This window comes from Chelonia mydas, chromosome 4, assembly GCF_015237465.2.
Source record: "Chelonia mydas isolate rCheMyd1 chromosome 4, rCheMyd1.pri.v2, whole genome shotgun sequence".
In the NCBI taxonomy this organism is placed as follows: domain Eukaryota; kingdom Metazoa; phylum Chordata; order Testudines; family Cheloniidae; genus Chelonia; species Chelonia mydas.
The window spans coordinates 40,982,387-41,002,851 of NC_057852.1; the positions used below are offsets into that span (position 1 = coordinate 40,982,387).

At 40.3% G+C, this 20,465-nt stretch overlaps 1 protein-coding gene across 1 annotated transcript in view; it reads right to left on the bottom strand.

Moving 5' to 3' along the window:
* The window catches only part of TNIP3 (TNFAIP3 interacting protein 3), a 109,464-nt gene that overhangs the window by 8,838 nt on the left and 80,161 nt on the right, over positions 1-20,465 (bottom strand). Inside the window, exons 9-13 of the mRNA XM_043545299.1 lie at positions 16,608-16,727; positions 13,469-13,594; positions 11,644-11,697; positions 10,458-10,616; positions 6,731-6,791 (exon numbers count right to left, since the gene is read on the bottom strand). Coding sequence (XP_043401234.1) covers positions 6,731-6,791; positions 10,458-10,616; positions 11,644-11,697; positions 13,469-13,594; positions 16,608-16,727 — 520 coding nt within the window. The remainder of the gene's footprint in view (positions 1-6,730; positions 6,792-10,457; positions 10,617-11,643; positions 11,698-13,468; positions 13,595-16,607; positions 16,728-20,465) is intronic.

Sequence of the window (20,465 nt, forward strand, 5' to 3'; positions counted from 1 at the left end):
GCTAATGTAGTGCCCATCTTTAAAAAAGGGGAGGAGGAGGATCTGGGGAACTACAGATCAGTCAGCCTCACCTCAATCCCTGAAAAAATCATGGAGCACGTCCTCAAGGAATCAACTCTGAAGTACTTAGAGGAGAGGAAAGTGATCAGGAAGAGTCAGCATGGATTCACCAAGGGCAACTCATGTCTGACTAATCTAATTGCCTTCTATGACGAGATAACTGGCTCTGTGGATGAGGGGAAAACAGTGGATGTGTTATTCCTTGACTTTAGCAAAGTTTTGATACGGTCTCCCACAGTATTCTTGCCAGGAAGTTAAAGAAGTATGGGCTGGATGAATGGACTATAAGGTGGATAGAAAGCTGGCTAGATCGTCAGGCTCAACGGGTAGTGATCAACGGCTTCATGTCTAGTTGGCAGCCGGTATCAAGCGGAGTGCCCCAAGGGTCGGTCCTGGGGCCGGTTTTGTTCAGTATCTTCATTAATGATCTGGAGGACGGCGTGGACTGCATCCTCAGCAGGTCTGCAGATGACACTAAACTGAGAGGAGTGGTAGATATGCTGCAGGGTTGGGATAGGATACAGAGGGACCTAGATAAATTCGAGGATTGGGTCAAAAGAAATCTGATGAGGTTCAACAAAGACAAGTGCAGAGTCCTGCACTTAGGACAGAAGAATCTCATGCACTGCTACAGACTAGGGACCAAATGGCTAGGCAGCAATTCTGCAGACAAGGACCTAGGGGTTACAGTGGACGAGAAGCTGGATATAAGTCAACAGTGTGCCCTTGTTGCCAAGAAGGCTAATGGCATTTTGGGCTGTATAAGTAGGGGCACTGCCAGCAGATCGAGGGACGTGATCGTTCCCCTCTATTTGACATTGGTGAGGCCTCATCTGGAGTACTGTGTCCAGTTTTGGGCCCCCCACTACAAAAAGGATGTGGAAAAATTGGAAAGCTTCCAGCGGAGGGCAACAAAAATGATTAGGGGACTGGAACACCATGACTTATGAGGAGAGGCTGAGGGAACTGGGATTGTTTAGTTTGCAGAAGAGAAGAATGAGGAGAGATTTGACAGCTGCTTTCAACTACCTGAAAGGGGGTTCCAAGGTGATGGATCTAGACTGTTCTCAGTGGTAGCAGATGACAGAACGAGGAGTAATGGTCTCAAGTTGCAGTGGGGGAGGTTTAGGTTGGATATTAGGAAAAAATGTTTTCACTAGGAGGGTGGTGAATCACTGGAATGCGTTACCTAGGGAGGTGGTGGAATCTCCTTCCTTTGAGGTTTTTAAGGTCAGGCTTGATAAAGCCCTGGCTGGGATGATTTAGTTGGGGATTGGACTAGATGACCTCCTGAGGTCCCTTCTAACCCTGATATTCTATGATTCTACGAATATTGGGTGTTGTTTCTGCTCCCTTCCATCTCCCCTGCACACTGTCCTTCCCTGTACTCAAAGCTGTCCCCTCCTCCACCTTTATATATTGCCCTTTTACCTCTTTCAACCAACTAATTTATTTCCCCTCCAGTTTTTCCCCATCTATGGCATCTGCATTATCAGGAGGAGAAAGATGCACAGGCCTAAAGAGGAGGTAAGTTGCAGAGCAGGCCAGCTCTCTCTTCCTACCAGTACTCCCAGTACCCATCCTTTCCACTTTCGTCGAGTCACCCTGCTTTTCTTACTCTGCTCTGGAGACTGGCTTTTGGATCAGAGGCTCTTATTAAATGGCCTCTTCCTGGCAGCCTAATCTCATATTGCCCACTTTCTGGGCATAGGCTGCTAAAGGCATGTCTCTGCAGGCACAGAACACAGCACACAAAAGAGGAAGAGCTGTGCTCTGCAATCCCCCACATTTATTTATGCCCTCAGACAAAATGAGCTGCACTAAGGTGTTTTAATAAGATACAATGTGCACCTTTATGGCTATGAATGGGAAGAAAATCTTACGGTCTTAGAACCAATAAACATGAGTGCAGCCCACACCTTTCCACTTGCAACGAGCTGTTTTAATACTCCTGGATTCAGTTTGGATCCCACTGGTAAGACCCTTGGAGGTTAATCACGTAGGTTCCTGTGGACATAGAGCATGTTTCCTCCCAAAGGGCACATGCATGGCCGCATGACTTTACCCTGGGGTACAGCCTGATGTTTCTTACCAGACCACTAGCAGCAATAAGGGGTGCCTTTAAGAAATGCTACCCTGCAAATGTGCAAGGGCTTGGAATACACTGAGTCATTAAACACACCATAAAAGGGGAAACACATTTAATGTACATTTTTAAAATTAGGCTTCAAGTGGTTAAATTGTTCCCATAGCCTGCAGCTAGAGGCAGCCTATGCGGTCTCCTGGCTCCTAAGCTTTTCTGGAGGATACATTTTTCCTAACCTCTAGGGGCCTATTAAAACAATTTCTGGGTGAGTGACTATTTGTTAATATCTAAGTTAAATTCCCTAAAGCTACAGACACAATTTTATAAAGTAACTGGAATGTTCAGTATTAAGTAGACTGAAGTAAAAAAAATACAAACTGACCATACATGGTTACACATAAATACGCCTTATAAACACACAGTCACTGTTTTGGGAATCTGCAGCACTCTAGTCCAGATCAAATTTTCATGAGACAAGTGAAGTCCTTTGAATAACTGAGGGTGGAGATAATCAGGTATGCTGCTGCAGACTTCAAAATCTGCATTCAGGTTCTCCCAACTAAGTTCAGCTTTCTAAGGCTGACGACAGCTCTCCCAATCATGGCCAGCCAGCTTGGGGCTGCTCTGGGGACAACTGGCTAGACAAGACAGCTTCATGCACTGAAGCTCTTAAGCATTTAAGGACTAAGGCATATACAGCCAGCCAACCAACTTCCTCCAGGCCAGCTGGCTCAGTAGGACTAAGCTTTCTGTACTGAAGTCCTTAAGGACTGCAGAGCATACAGACGGACTGACAGCTTACCCAAAACCAACTAGTTCTGCAGACTGCAGTAGCATTAAGGAGAAACAGGCACTTTACAGTATTGCCAAATCTCACTTATGTGAAACACCTTGTTATGTGAAACAGTTGGGGAATACAATCTGATTAAATAAACAGGACGTTAACGATAAGTGAGGTTCAATAATCAAAGCTCTGTCTGTTTGTAAATCCCCAACCATAAAGTCATATTTCACTGCTGTAATCTCTGCAGAAATTTGAAATACAACTGACATTGGGGCTGTTGTGCTTTTTAAAATGCCACTGCCTTTAGTGTTACAACTCAGGTTTAGCAACAAAAAAAGTAAGACTTTCTAGTTAAACAGAGATGTGAACATTGTTTGTCTTGAACATTACCATTGTTTGTTTAAGTCTGGTTTTGGAGGGAAAGCTTTTTCAAGGAGAAGTAGGTAGGATAATTTTTTTCCTCTTTAACTCCTTGTTTTCCTATTCCCTTTGCATTTCCCCTCTTCTCTTGTTTTCATTGTTCCTCCCACCCCGCCTTTGCTCTGAGAAAGGTATTCATTACCATTAAAATGAGAAAGGGTCCAAATCAAAACCCCAGATCCAAACCACCACAGTCCTTGGGAAAGTTCAGCTCTGGAGCCAAATGTTGCAGACTAGATCTATATGTAAGTGATCCTCTGCCAACTGCACAAAAAGAGGGTCAAGGTGTCTGGGGATAAGGTGGAAAACAAACAAAAAAACAGGAAAATGAGGGTCAGATTGGGATGCTCCACTGAAGTCAATATAAAAACTCCCATCAGAGCTGGGCAAACTTTTTCAGCTGAATTTTTTTGCGGGTGGGGGGGGAGGGGGGCGAGTTAAAAAAAATTGAGATTTGGCGACATCAAAACATTTTATAGTTTCATGTTGCTTTCACCAAGCTGATGGTTTTAAGAAAAGAAAAAAAAAATCCCAAAGAGTAGAAACGTCAACATTTTCAAAATGAAATGTTTTGATTTTTCAGGTCAAAACCACCTTTCGATTAGACATTTCCTTCAATTTTATTTAAAAAAACCCCACAAACACAAAACCAAAACAAGCTCGAAATCTAAATAAAACTTTTTGGTTGACCCAAAGTAAAATTTTTTAGACTTTTCAATTTTCCAAACATTATGAAAAATGTTGGTTTTGGATCAACCTGTAACTTATTCTATTTTCAATTTTTCAGAACCATCACTGAATGAAAAAATCCATTCTTCATGTAGCTCTACTTCGGTGGTTTGTGGATCAGAATCTTATAGTCTGTTTCATATCACACTGCCTATAGTCATATTTATACAGAGTACACACCTATATGACAGAAATCCTTAGTTTCTTTATCAAACAAACACATGTAAGGTACAAATTATGTGCAGATATCGAAGCAGTAGCTACAATAAATACTCATTCACAGATTCATTTTACTTGTGTGAAAGTCATGACATTAAAATATCTGGGCCACATCCTGTAGTTGTTGCTTGAATAAACTTCCCCTTAGTGACAATGGGAATATTGCTTCAGTAAGGAAGACTAGAGGATTTGGCTGTGTAACTTCAATCCAGTGATAGATTCTTTATGAAACAAAACAAACAAACAAAAAACCTGCCTTGTGATATCACAGACTGATTTGTTGTCTTGTTTAATTTTTTTTTTTTTATGGCGCCATGCTTAAGCACTAATTCAGGAGAAAATCATTAACATTTAATAGCCAGGTTATTACCTAACTGGGCATATATTCAAGCTAAGATAATTGATCCTTCTCAAATTCTGCTAACTACACTATGACTGACTGTACAAACATTATTGTAATTAGAGCTGATCCAAAAGGGGAGAAGACAGAGGGGGAAAGTTGTGAACATTTCCTAGTTTCCTCAGGTTTCTTCTCCCCGCCACCCCCATTTACTTTTGGAATTTCAAAATTCAAAGTCTTGCCAAAACTCAAAAAAAGTCAATTAGCTTTAACTTTAGTCACTCTTGTTATTATTAAAAACTGATTTTACTTAAGTGCACTCAAAATTTGGGACTTCCTTAAGATTAATGGCTAATTTTTGACTAGGAAAAACAAAATATAACCCTCAGAGGCTCAGTGTGGCCCTTTCTAAACTCAACATAATTTCTCTATGTTACAGATTAATTATATACTATGGGCCAAAATGATGTAGCACGTGTTCCTTTAGCTGGGGGTAGAAAAGGAGGGAAAGTGAAAACTCTTTGTACGTTTCAACTCATTGAGTTTCCGACTGCCTGTTGAAGGGGATGTCGTTGGCCTCTGTCCACCACCAGTGGTGGAACATACAGGGAGCGTGACTTTAAAAGAACATTTTAGACATGGGAAAGTCAGCAGCAAACTCAAAGACATATAAAAGGAGAAATAGGTAGGCACAAGAGGGGTATTCCTCAGACCCTTTAATAGAGACATACTACCACAGAACCGCATCTGCAGTTACTCCCAACCTCCACTCTCATGTGTTCACAACATGGAGGGCATGGGTATGATACCGTCAGCATTCTTTTGTGCAGTTAATTCCCATGGGTTTAAAGGGAAGAAGCCATAAAATAACTCCATCTTCCTGGTGTCTGCCCTGGGCCCAGCATTCCATTCTCTCCCACCCCACCCCACCAGAACCTCAGGCTGCCTCATCTTTAGGAGACTAGTCCATACATTTTAAAGGATAGTACTATTTTCATGTACTGCATCTCCTACATATAACTGCTGGAGAAGAAATGGCTATATAGCTTCCCATTTGAATGTTGCAAGATAGCCTCAATAACGACTCCTTATCATCATATACAGTATTCATACACACTACAAAATGATACATATGGTGATACCATGCAATAAGTACCATTAACTTATAAATTTAACTTCACAATTCAGGATAGCTTAAGTCACTTGAGAGGTCATCTAGAAGAATGGGGGATTAGAGTACAGCAAGACCCAAAACCCTGGATGACACCAAAATCCCCAAATTGGAGAGGAGGAGAAGTTTCCAAAGAGAAGGGGAAGGAAAAGGGACTTGGAATTCAAAACAATATCCTTTCCCCTGCTCCCCCAGCCTAGTATCTATAGTGGTCGGAACCAAAATTCATACACCCACAACTTTGTGTGATTTCAAATCTGGATCCTAATTTTGCATAGAAAGCCTAATCTTTTGTAAATAATTTGTATGCTCATTTGTCTCCAAGAGTCATTAATAATTGATACTGCCTTAGTACCTAGCATCTTTAACCATTCAGGCCACAGTTCTAGGCCTCTAGATTCCTGATTTTGTGCATCAGTTGATGTTAACACTGTCTCTGTCACTCAGTCCAACGGGAAGAAGTATTTCAATTTGCATCTTTTCTATGGAGTGGGGAAAAAATTCTATGGAGTGGGGAAAAAATTTTGTTAACAGGGATAACTGCTAAAACCTGTTCCATTTCTTACCCTGTTGTTCAGCATTATTCTTATTTAGTCTCAACGGGGGCACCCGAAGCTCTAAAGGCCAACTCTGAGGATAGCCTTTCTTTAAAGATTATTACTGGGAGTTCAATGAGGCATTTATACAATTCTGTAACATACATTATAAAAAAAGAGATCTTTTAAGGATCAAAATGAAGTTGAAACTTATACCATAGATGGGACCCCAGTAGAACCTACAACTTTGGTCTTGTGTGTCAATTGCAGCCTGATAAAGTAGAGCCTTAAACTAAAGCATGCACTATCTACATATGAAAGTTTACTAAAAAGGCCTCATTAAAAAAGTGAATTCACAGTATGTTCAGTACAGCTGTTGTCTTACCATTTGCCTTGTGCTGCACATCTGGCGGAAACTGGTCCGGAACATACCACTGATACTCTGGCTGCACAGAACAATAAAACATTATTACAGCAATATGGACTTCATAGACACTTCAAACAAAAGAATAGTGCTATGTTAAAAATATAATTACGCTGTGAAGCTTTTTATTAGTCATACAAAAGTAATTTACCAAAAACCAAAAAAAAAATAAAAAATAAAAAACGTAGATTTGACTCTAAATTTCTATTGATTGAGCTTTTCAGCTTTTCTTTTTCTAACATGTGTTTGAATGCTGTGCACAGTAAAAACCTTTCTAAATGCCACAAATCAAAGCCAACATTAGTAACATCAATCAGATCTTCAACAATCTTATGAACACTGTAGATAGGGAGTGAGAAGACAGAGACAAACGAAATGGATCTGAAGACATTATAAACATTTCCATTTTTAACTAGGACCAATGCAAGCAGTTGAGAAGCTAAGAGAATGGTATCATTGGACATAGCAGGTGAAGCTGTTCCAATGTGAAGTGTGCAGTTTGTCAGCATTCGTTTTCAACACTCTTCATCTCAAAGGTGTATTCCCCTGTCCTCCCATAGACTTAGATGACTGTATCAATTGCATTAGATAGCATCATGTGCCATCTTGAATATGCTGTAGGACAGGATTTTTTTTTAAAGACTTTTTCTTCTTTCTACAAGAGGACAATACCAAGATGGGGTCCTGGTCCATAACTTGGGCTCCTAGTCATTATGGTAATACAAACAAACAAGACAATGGTGATATTGCCTGGAAATTCCTTCACATTTTTCATAGGAGAGGGAAATTTATTTCTCTATTTTACATTGCAAAATGTGGTAAATAACTACCAGTCTATTTGAGTCTTAAAGACCATTTTATAAAATTGTTTGTTTTCTAATTACATTAGGACTCAGCCCTTATATACATCTGAGCACTTTCAAAAAACCTTTTAACCTCAGTTGGAGTAGTGTCAGGCTTTCTATCTAGTTTCAGATAGCTAAGGAAGCCTGTGAAATGCCATACATCACAACCCTCAATTAATTAATTGGATGGGAAAATTCTATGGTCCCTGTTTTGCAGAAATACCTCTGGCAAAATTCACATTATCCCTTAAAGAATTCCAATTTATCCATCCTCACTGGGAAGACACTTCACTGATTTTAGTAGGAGTTTTGCCTAAGTTAGAGCTGCAAGATTGGACTCTTGTTATGGACGATGGCTAAGGTCAGTAAAACCTAAATCCTTTTGCAATTATGTAACATTATTCAAGAAGTGACCATAAGCCTAAGGAAAATGAAGTTTTACTACAATTGGAAGTTCTATACTTTACACAAGAATTACTAATTTGAGCCAAAGCACATATGTACACACTTAACTTTAAGCACACGAACAGTGCCATCGACTTCAAGAAGTTAAGCTTGTGCTTAAGTGCTTTGCTCTATTCAGTGCATAATGCACATGCAGTTCTCTAATTCACTACTTCTTCTTTTCTCTCTCATATTACAGTCTTGAAAGAAATCCAAGGACAGAAGAGAGAGATATTCTGAGTCAGACTAAATATAAAAGTTTCCTTAAAAATTTTCAATAGAAACAAAAAATGAGATGCAGAAAAGGTTAACATTCAGAAGCACACAGAGTAAATGCACAGTATTACATTTGTTAAATCAAGACGCTCATTAAATCCTCTCACATTTCTTCTTTACTGAAAATTTCTCAGGGAGCTAAATAGCAAAAAGCAACACTATGCTCACATAAGAAAAATATTTCATAGAAACCTCAAAAAATAAAGGATGGGAACTTCAAAGCAACAATCAGAAATGGACTGCACCTTCTCAGCACTCCTTTAGGAATGGCAAAATTTATAAACCCAGAGAGTCCTTCTGGTACAATTAGAAACACAGATGATGAAAGCTCAAGGAGGAAAGCCAAAATAATCTGGGATCGAGTCCAAACTGCAGTGAGAAACATTTTACAATATTTCAAACTCTGATAAACACAAAGATTAGTGTATTTCTAACACAAAAATGACCTGCTTGCCCACAATTTTCCTCAGATTTCTGAAGTCTGAAAGCATAAAAAACACATTTTGCAAAGTTAAGCTAGAATTGCCGGAATAATTAATACATTTAATATGTAACATTATATGCATAAATATAGGATTTTAAAATTAGTAGGCTCTTATTTTACTTTGTTTGAAGTGTAATGTAATATTGTTTTACAATAAAATAAGCTTGCCTGAAAAATGACATATTTCAAAAGTCATTTAGGGCCACCTTCTACTACCCTTACTCATGTTGAGCAGTACCTTAGTCCTCAGGTAGTCCCATTTAAACACAGCTATCCTGGAGCAAGATATAACTAAATATGCATCAAGATGTCAGCATTTGGCCCTTAGGGCTTTATAGCAGAGTTATGTATCTTGCTACTAGTTCATCTCTTTGCACAGAAATGTTTGCATGCTATATAGAGAGGATATGATAGTGCAGTGCTGTATAAAGTCATCCCAATTATGGGATGGCTACATTACTCTTGAATGACAAAACCATACAAGAGTCAAGCAGGTTGTCCAAATAAATATGGTGATTCACTACATACGACAGGAAAATTTGACATTGTATTCAACAAATATTTATTTAGGCCAACTCTTGCTTTCACACAAGTCAAGAAAATAATCACATTGATTTCAACAGGACTAGCGTCTGAACTTTTGTTGTCACTATTATTTATTTTGAATGCCCAAAGACATGCTACGTATCTCACAGAACAAATTCATGTTTATGAATACAGGTAAACCATGCTGCACTGCAGAAATGAGACATGACTTGTGATGGGATTCTGAGTTGATCTAAATGATAGTGAAATTCTAATCAAACTTCCTGCGTAAAATTTATTTTCAATAATATTAGATATTTTCTAATTAAATCAAATGTAAAATAACCTCCTTTCCCCTTAGGAACATTATATATAAAATGCATTTATAAAGGTTTTAATTATTTCTCTCTATTCAGAGAAAGCATAAATTGTACAAAACCTACAAGGGACAGTTTTAAATGGTAAAATTCAGACTGAAATCAAGTTGGTGAGATATGTAAGTATGTCAGAGATCTACTCAGGAAGCACTTGAGACGAAGCAGAAGCAGGGGAGAAAAGATGTCTTTTAGCCTTTGGGCCCTGCAGAGACTGATCTCGCCCTCAGCACCATTCAGAGCACACTCAAGAAATGGAGAGAAATCCCTGCAAGGACTTTCCCTCCCCTTTAGCCCACTTCTGCAGATTTTCCCAAGGAGGCAGGAAAGTGGGACCAGAGTTACAAATTTAACATGAAAAATTATAGGAGAAAACAGAAACATCAAAGAGAGAGAAAAGACTTTTTCAGATGAGGCTTGAAAAGAAGTGTGGAATCAAAGGCCAGTCTAGATTTCACGAGAGGTGACAGAGCAGGACTTATTAAATGAAGACTGGGGATTTGTGTGGAGAGAGGCAGGGAGAGAGACTGAGCAGAGATCAGGCACAAGGCTGGTTCAAGTCCATGGACAGCTTTGAAAACACAGAGGAAAAATTTCATCTGGATCCTGAAATGGATTGAGAGACAATCAAGCTCATTGAAGAAGAGGGTAGAATGAATCACTGAAAGGATCACAGTACTCATGTAAGGTTGCCATGTTTTAAGATCTGCAAAATGATAATTGACAGAAGTCCTACTCACAGGGTGCTGTTGCTGATCATACATGCCCCTTGATGCCATGTGTACTCGAGGGTCTTGGTAGTGGAGAACTAATCCACAGTTTCCATAATTAACACAAGATGGAAGGAACATCTGAGGTGGGAAGCAGCACCTCTCAGATGGCACAGGGAGGTCTTTTGTCTGTAGGAAAAACATTTTTTTTAAACCATGCTACTAGCCGCACATGTGGATCAAACAGAATGCCAATACAAATTAACCACTGAACACTAATAGTGAAGAAGGGTCCAGACCCATAACTGGCTACAAGACTTCTAATTTAACCTATTCTGAATGTTGATGAACAAATAAATCTCTCTTGATACAGCATCTTCCGCACACCCTGCCAAGCACCACTGAAATTTTTCTGTTGCATCAAGTATTTGATACCTACCTTGCAAACACTGACATTTTTATCTCTTGTAGTAGCACTCACTGTTCAACCAATACTAACCACATGCAGACTTGCTTAACATGGAACCTGGTTAATAAATAATATAGATAGTAATGAGCCAAATCCTGAGGTCCTCACAGTTTTTGCTCTGTTGGTGCTCAGGCTTTACTGAAGCCCAATGAAGTCAATGGAAATATGCTTTGGTAAAGACTGAGCCAAAAAAAAAAAAAAAGTAAAAGCTGGAGTCAGCACCTCACAAATTGGCCCAATCAAATAAGTACTTTGCACTGATATACCTATCACTTGTCACGCACCCTCACAAATATTATCAAATCAATCACAGACCCTTTATTGAGTGAATTTGGGCCAGAGTTAATACAGTGAAACATGCTTATAAAGGGTGCTTTCAGAGTACACAGGCATTGTGCTGAGCCTCTGCAAATGGGTGAATTTAATCCCTAGTGAACTCTGATGTAGTGAAACTTGCTCATTGGATAGCATGCCTGTAGCAACCGCCATATATGTAGAGAAAGTTTTCTATGGGGAGCAAAGAGTTTATTATTATGGAATGCTTTCAGAGCTGATCCTGCAGCCTTTACTCTCATGTATCGTCCCAGTGACTTTGGTGGTACAAGACAGATAAAAGCTGAAGGATCTGGCCCTTAAGGAGGAAAGATGAGTAGTTTAGAAGTAGGGATTTACTCTACTAGCTCACAGAAGCCTTGAAACATTTAATGTAAATGCAAAACACAAAGTACTGAAGAGGCACACACACACCTGTTGCTTTAATTGCTTCTCTAGAAGTTCTTTTTCTCGCCAACATGCTTTTATCTGTGGAGAAATACAATTTTCACTTTGATAAACCATCTTGACTGCCTGTCCCAAAGCTGCTTCCAACACAACTGTCAGTTAATCACAGAAGACACCACGCATTACACATACACTGGAGCTTCTACAGCACTGGGGCTGGAACAACTCCCAAGTATGTGCATGTTATGATGAGATCCTCACTGGCTCATGAGCCATCTACAAGAAACTACTTTGTGTGTGCATGACACAGAATGCCTCTGCTATCCCTGATCACATCACTGGAGAGGAGTAGGTGGTTCCCCCTCCCCCACATATTGGTGTTTTAGAGTGATCTCCCAACACTGAAGTGAAGGGCTGTCATACCCTCCTATGACCATTGGAAGGAAGCTCTATGCAGCCATTTCTACTCCCGGCTGGGATTTACCATAGCACAAATATCAATGAGAGAAATGGCTTTAAAACCACCTGAACTCTTTAAAACATTCCCAAGCTGATTAAAATGTCATTCCTCCACAGAAATACCCAACGTCTACTGCGTGGGTAGCATACTAAGGATGTCCATGCTATTCCCATGTGCTTGAATGCCCCGGATGGCACTACTTGTAGCAAGAGGAGGACTTGTGGCACCTTAGAGACTAACAAATTTATTTGAGCATAAGCTTTCGTGAGCTACAGCTCACTTCATCGGATGCATTCAGTGGAAAATACAGCAGGGAGATTTATATACATCTCTAAGGTGCCACAAGTACTCCTTTTCTTTTTGCGAATACAGACTAACACGGCTGCTACTCTGAAACTACTTGTAGCATCATTAACAATTTTGCATTAAAATGAAATGCTGCCTTCTGTGCCATACATCTTTAATAATATTCTCTCATTTGGGGCCTTATTCTGTGCTATGCTGAACACTTGCTGGGAGGGCTAAATGCCCTCAACTCCCAGTGAAGTTAATGGGAGCCATGGGCACTCAACACCTCTCCAGTAGGCACTCAAGTACCTTATCGGGTATCAATCCCTTGCTTCTTATGCTCCAGTAAAATCCAGTGTCTACAGTACTGCTACGTGGGTTGGTTAAGAATCAGCTAATACTTCTGTGGTTGAATAAGGAAGTCCAGAGGGATGATAGAACAGCAGAGTACATTCCATAATGACTTGCCACTTATTGCAAAATGTTGCTCAACTTCTGTCACAGAGAAGCCTTGCGGTTTCATTATTTTTAGAGGAGATTGTGAAAGCTCAGTATTTTGTACGTGCCATGATTTCGTTTCAGCTTCTCCCGTCTCAGAACACTGACATCACACTGGAGATAAAAAAGGATTTCCCAACAAACGGAACGACTCAGTTCAGACTGCTCTATTAATCGGAACGAGGACAAATTCTGCTCTCGGTTCCTCTGGAGTAACACCACTGTCTCGACACTCAGGTCTCTGTAATAGAGCAGGACTTGGGGCCACACATTTTTTATTTCAAAGTTTGGGAACGAGGCTGCATTTCTTATATCAAGTGCATGCCAACAAAACAAATAAAAAGAGAGAGACAAAAGGACTGTGGTTTAAGCGATACTGAACACCCTTTTTAATAAGACACTCCATCTACTTAATTTGGAAGAAGTCTCTCATCATTTCTCATCTCTTTACAACATTGCTTCAGAATGATTTCATCCCACGTGGTGACCTCAAATAAAATCCAATGTCAATTAAAGGAAGTCAAAAAGTCTTGGGTTGAATGGAGAGTGAGAAAATAAAAATAAAATGCACATGTGCTGGCAATGGCAACTTTCTTTCAATCATACCTGAGAATTCAGCTTGTTCAGTTGGGACTGTGATCTTTCATTAAGTTTTTGCAGTGCTTCCTTCTCTTCATTAAGTCTTTCTCGGTCAGATCTCTCCTTTTTAAAGTCTTCTTCATATATCTGTACCTGAAATTATTAATGTTATTTATGAAATGTGTTGTGATAGCACTACAGTGATCCAAGGTTTCCATTACTCTTTTTTGTTTTTTAAAAACACATTCCAAACACATACAGAATTCATCCTAAGAGGGAACTCTCACTGGTATTCTACATTTCCTGTGTCATTTTTACAAACTAAGCGACAAGTAACTGCTAATTTACAGAGCACTTTTTAGACTGATCCCTTCTATTATATATCTACCTTCAACATTTTTTCCATGCTTTTCCTAGCTTTAGTCACACTTGCTTACTCTGTTTATCGGCATGTGATCCCACTCAAAAATAATTCAGAATCTCAGTATTTGTGGAATATTGCTATATTTGAATGGCTTGCTTGGGGACTGCCTTAGACGTGATTAGCACTAAGATTCCAAATATTAAGGGCGTGGATTCTTCAAGATGATTCAAATGCCGGTTTAAGAGACAAATATTTTAAGTTTCCCCATTTTCCAACGACCTCTAATGATTAGCATCTTCAATTTCCACTGCTGAATCTGCTGGTTCTTACTATGCAGGCGGTATTCAGGACCTTGCAAGGGATAGTCCCTGAAATGCTAACATGAGGATATATAAAACTGAGCTTACTACTCGAACAGAATGATAGGCCAGAGGTAAGCTGGGACCCATGAAGCATCTCAATGATCCCTCACCTGATGCACCATGAATTAAAAATGTTTTTGCTATGAACCAGCCAGCATTTTTATACATGCAGCACTTAAGTCACAAGTTAATATTACTGCTGTTTCTCTGGTTCAGTGAAGAAATGCCATCAACTGAACCAGAGAAAATGAAACAAGATAACTTGTAAATCACTACCTGCATTACCTACATATAGCTGGCAACACCAGCAATGCTCTTTAGACACTTCTGCCAGTGCATGTAAGCCTATCGGTTCTCTTCCTGCATAAAGCTGTGCATAAAAGGCCTTTTCAGAGTATCAGCTCTACCATATTGTCCCCTCAAGGAGGCATGCCCAGTGTCAGCTTGTAGCACCTTGGGAGGGAGCACAGCAGGCATTCCTGCAGAGAACCATGTCCTATATGTTTCAGCCCATCTACGATCAACCATCACCCCTCCACAGCACCAGCTGTATAGCAATCGGTCCTGTCATCTTCACCCTGACAGCCAGGTAACCACATGATCTGTTAAAACTCTGGGAGAGCAGATTGTGCTACAGTTCACGGTGGAGTGACTTATGATACCCCTTTGCATTATAAGTTCTGATGCCCTGAAGAGGGGGTGTTACATAGACTGTGTATTCCCACCACACCCCACTTCTCCCTTTTCCTTTGCCCCTCCCCTCTTCTTGTTCAGAGCTTAGCCCTTCTGTCCCAGCCAGGGATGGGCCAAAGATGGCTAAGCAATGGAGATATGATATCATATAGATGCCTATCCCTGATCCTCCTCCACACAACTCTTCTGTCCCCCTTCATGTTGTGTAAGGTCCAGAATGACTATACTGACATCTACAACTAGAAACATACATTAATAAAACTGACCGGCTACATTTCAGTTCCCACAGGAGGATTTTGAGAAATGGTGTACACTATTTTATTGTCTAGCAGAATGAAGTAACCCATTACAGCACAATGAAGTACAAGATTCTGCTCCCCAGCATGTGGCATACATTATATTAGAGAGTCAAGTCTGGCTCAACTGGTCATACGTGACAGAAACAAGTATTTTATCCCATGTATCTTCTGATCATGTCTATTTGTGTTTCAATAACTTTGCCTAACACTGTACAGGATGACAGACCTAAAATTTAAAAATTTAGGTACTTTTCAGGTGAGTTTAAACTGACCTATCCCTCTCTATTCCTAGATAGAGAGAAAACAAACCAAAGAAAATCATATCCATTTCTCAAAATGATGATTGTAATACTGATAACCTCCAGATTCTCTAACAGCAGAGTTTTCTCTGCAGCCAATATGCAGGTTGTGATTTATGTCTGCTTGTGCTGCACCATTCTTCTGAGAGACTAGAATACCGAGATGTGCGACATCCTGGTTTTCCAAGAACAGGATTCTTATATAATTCAATACAGTGCCAGCTCACAAGAAATGAGCACAGGCAGAATGCAAGAGATCAATATCAGACTAATCAATAACTCTTGACATATATAATTCATTATGGTAAAATTCAGTCCTGTACAGATAGTAGCACAATGCCTATGACCTTCTTATATCTGACATAAGCCTTATGTGATGTTTTAAGTGATAATGTGAGGGATTGCATATCTCAAACCTGGGCCTGCAGGTCCCCAAGCACTGCCCAGACAGCCGCCGCTAACTGACAGCACTCCAGAACTAGTAGGGATGGGGGCTAACAGGACCCTGGACCACTAGAGGCTCTGCTCATGAAGCTCCTGATTGGAACAGATGTCCAGCTCCAGCAATTGGCCCAAACACATGACTTAAGCCAGAAGGAGCACAGGAAGTTGTCTGAGCAACTGAAAAAACTCCTGATCTGCTGCTGAACTGGATCCTAACTCTTGACTCTGGTATGACCCTGGCATTGTTCCCTGACTCTGGTTTGATCCTCGATACTACGCTCTGATTTTGGCTTCAGCTTGACCCTTAGCACAGCTCTCTGACTATGACTCCAGTCACAACCCTCAGTGTGACTCCTGACACTGATTCTGGCTCCACTTTTGGCGTGATCCAAATCCCAGCTCTGACTCTGGCTTTCGTTTCTGGCTTCTGACCCTGGCTCTGACCAGTAGGTCTAACTGCCCACATCCCCGTCCCCACATGGTCACAGACCTTGTGCTGGTCCTCAGGACTGAATTTCATCCAATGACAATGCATACCACTGTGATAACAGGATCTTAAAAGCATCATTTTATCTGGACTAAAGCCAGACTGCTTCCTCCTTTCAAAATCAGGATAACAAGTTAACCAGAACACAGTTCTTAGGAGAAAGGGGGGAAAATAGTACAGTGTTAAACTCGGTCAGACTGACTTCCAGGCATTCTCACCTGCTGTCTGAGCACTTCCAATTGGGTCCTCATTTCTTCATGGGTGCAGTTCCTGTCAGCCTTATCCAAATGAGGCACAAGAAAGGACGGGCACTGCTTTTGCAATGCATCCAGGAGGGCCTGCAACAACATGTAACTGCAGACTTGGATTCACCACATCAGATTAATTCCTTTTTAATCATTACAGTGTTGGCATCTCTGACTGAACAGATTCAAGCAAGTCATGAATTGCTTTTGACTGCATTTATAATTGTCACAGAGTTCATGTGGTATATAAACTGTGCGACTAATATTTAATTACCCAAATTTTCAAAGCGACTACATTCCAGCTTCTAGGTTTGGGACACTATCATTCTGGGAGACTCGGTGCTTAGATTGCATTCATAAGTAGCATTTGCACTTTCAAATCGAGCCATTGGAGGTCCATCCAATTTACATTTACCAGTGCCTTTGCCTGTGAAAATCAGAGTTTTGGAAAGCCTAGAGAAAATTTTGGGGAAAAAAATGTAGGTTCCTAAAGATGGGTTCCCAAAACTAAACATTTTTTAAAAAACATTTAGCCATTACAGTATTTAGCAAATAATGGCTACAGCATGGACTGAACCAAAGACCTTTAAGCACGAAAAGTACACATTTGTACGGCATGAGTTCCAACTCCTTTATCTCTTGGCATGCAGGAGGTTGCATAGTCCCTATGGCCAGCCACTAGAGGGAGTCATGATTACACACACTACACCAGTATATTACTGCTGCTCTGCTTTTCAGTCCAACCCTGCTATGATACTTTGCATTACTTCCCTTACATTGTTTTTTTGAGATTACTGTATTCAAATTATTCATGGGTTTGGAATCATCTTAAAACTATTGTTTCTCCTCACTCTCTATGACTTATCACCAGCTAACAAATGTCAGGTTGCTTTATTATGCTGACATGGCCATTTGCCATTTGGTGTCGGCCCATCTCAACCTCTGCCGAGGAGACCCCCCATGCTCAACATTATGCATTTTTAAAATATATAATTCCTGGTAATTGTTTCAGACTTCTCTCCTTGTCTGAACTGTTTAGAGTGACCATCAAACAGACAACTATCAAAAGGCTCCCCAGGAGTCCACAGAGGAACCACTCCCTAATGTGGATGTCTCTGAATTTTCTCAGAATGCTCAGTAGAGTCCATCTGAAGTGACCTCCTGTTGGGCAGCTCCCATCCAAGGTCATAAGGGAGGGAAGACCAATTTAGAGAGACAGAGGGTGGGCAGAGCAGGAGTTACAAGGAATTCCAAAAGCACATATGGCCATAGTAACCCAAAGGTTAATATTATGTGCCTTGTCTTCCATGAAATAGTGAGAGTATAACTATAGTTATAACCTATAGCCTCCCAAGGAGGAAACTGAAAGAGGAGAGAGGACTTTTAATCTAATCCAAACTGCTGAGCTACCTTGAGTACTGTCCTAATAGTTGTGGCGTTTGAGAGGAGCACATTACAATATATGTGCACGGTTGTGTGAATAAGGTTGGATGTAAAGATGAGATAGTATAAAAATATATGCAGCTGGTCAACTTGTAGATTCTCTATATTGTATCACACTTCATGGGGCAGCCTGCCCCTCTGAGTTAGTGTTATTCTGGACCATTCTATTTCTGCAATGATATTTCGCTACTGTGTACAAGTAATAAAATTAATGGAGAGCCAAATATCTATGGCAACCCCCAGCCTGAGCAGAGCAGTATGTCCTAATTCTCTGCAAGATATACTCCTGTTAAAATAAAATTTAATTACAAGTTGGGGGTGGGATAGAGGGAGGCAGGGAAGAGACTCTGTAAAGCTTAATGGGATCACAACACATTTGAAAGCTAAAACACTCTCCTGGTCTGTGCCCAGTCAAACCCGTTCTTTTACGTATGATTTGTTAAGTATAGATGCTTGGGATGAATGTGAATGAAATCTGGTTTTATTTCCCCCCCCTACGCATGTGGTATCCACCTGTGCCTTGTTGCACACAATGGTTCAGGCTCTCTGATTCAAAGATGACCTTATTTCATTGTTCCTTGATGAGGTATTGTTTCCCCATTTCTCTGATTTTTTTGCACTGAATTTTATGCCTTCTGTCTCCTTTTATAAATCAGTCACCTAGCTTATAAAGCTTATTTGTCATATCCATTTTAACTCTGCTGACTTTATATACACCTTTAAAATAAAAACTTCGATTAGTTTTTTAGGTGGCAACAATTCCAACATACTTTATGTCACAGATCTGTGCTAGCTCCAGATCAGCTCACCACAAATACAGGTGGAAGTGGAGGAGATGAACTGGAAGAACATTGTGAATTTTCCTAGTATATCAGAATTATACATGTGTGCTGTAAATAATTTTGTGCTGATCCACTAGGAGAATTCACAGATTATTCTGTGGCCCTCAACAGTTCTCATTTTTATAGTACCTGGAGGAGGAGGAGGAAAAGGAGGGTGGAAGAAATCTACTGTTTATGTATTAAGCTACAATCTAAAATATGCGGCAACACTGCTTCTCAAGCCATCTGGAAGGATTGTTTTTATGCTGTCTGCAACACAAGTCTCTGCTTCTCTATTTATCAATTAATTTCTTTATTTCTAATTATGAACAGTTGCCAATTCTTGTGATTTTAGAACAAATCTCATGATATTGGGTGCTTTTCTTAAAGGCCCAGCTCCTGGAGTCACGAGATGATGTGAGAATCTCAGCTTCCCCCCCCTCCCCAAAGTCTCTAGACATCATTGTGTGGAGAAAAAGCTGGAAAATGTGAACTCTGAAGGCTTGAAAAAACATAAAGCGAATAAAAAGAACATTTATTTTTTAAATCTCATGATTTTGGCGCAGTCTAACTCAATTTTTGAATCCATCGGGCTGGTAATACTGTGGACAACAGTTTCTATGTACATTAGTGAAACAGTTATAGAAGAATCCAAATATAAGGTAAGCCAGAAAGAACAATTCTCTCTTTCACTCAGTGAGTTCTGTATTATAGAGCAACAGGTATCTCACTGGCAGCACAGCTCTTCCCAAATGAGTATATTTCCCACCCTCCTCCTCAGTCCCAACCACACTACAAGACCCTAGCAAAACAGAACAATATGTTCCAGTAAATTATTTTATGAATAGACCTTCGGAGCTGAAGTCACACAAAGTTCCTGTGTGAGTCCGGTCAATGCATTTCGGAGACAGCTAGAGAGACCACAAATTCAGTCAAATTCTTTTACAAGGCAACATGCATTTTCCTTGCTTTGAATTTAGCCTATGCATCACTCAAAGTTACGTCACAGTAATTTTTAAGAGCAGTATATTTCCTCAGGAAGCTTTTGTGGTTTACCAAGAGGTACATTGTTAGAAAACACATCTTGCCTTTCTGTGATCTCTTAATTCAACATTTACTACATTCCCCCCTTTTTAAAAACAGCATTTCACTGGGCGCTGTCTGGTGTAAAGGATTTGGATTCTGAGCTGTAAGGCAAGAGAAGGAAGGTGGTTGGGTGCCAGGACAGAAAGATTGTGGTGAAATAAAGTAAAAAAGAGCTTTGCCATTGACTTCAACTGGAGCCAGGATTTTACCCTATAAAGCTGAGCAGGGAAGGGAGTAATGTTGCAAGGGGGAGAATGGGATTATGTCTGGGGCGACATGGGTTAGGGATCAGAGGAGAGAGCGGAGGGAAGAGACTGCCGATGTCAGATAGAAGAATTTGAGAAATGAACATTGCTGAGGCAAGAGGATGACTAGGAACCCACAATGTGCTTGAGTCAGGTTTGGAATTTGAAGCACAGAAGATTGTGTGTGAGAAGCCAAAGCTTCCTCCAAAGCTGGCCTATAGGAAATTTACATTCCC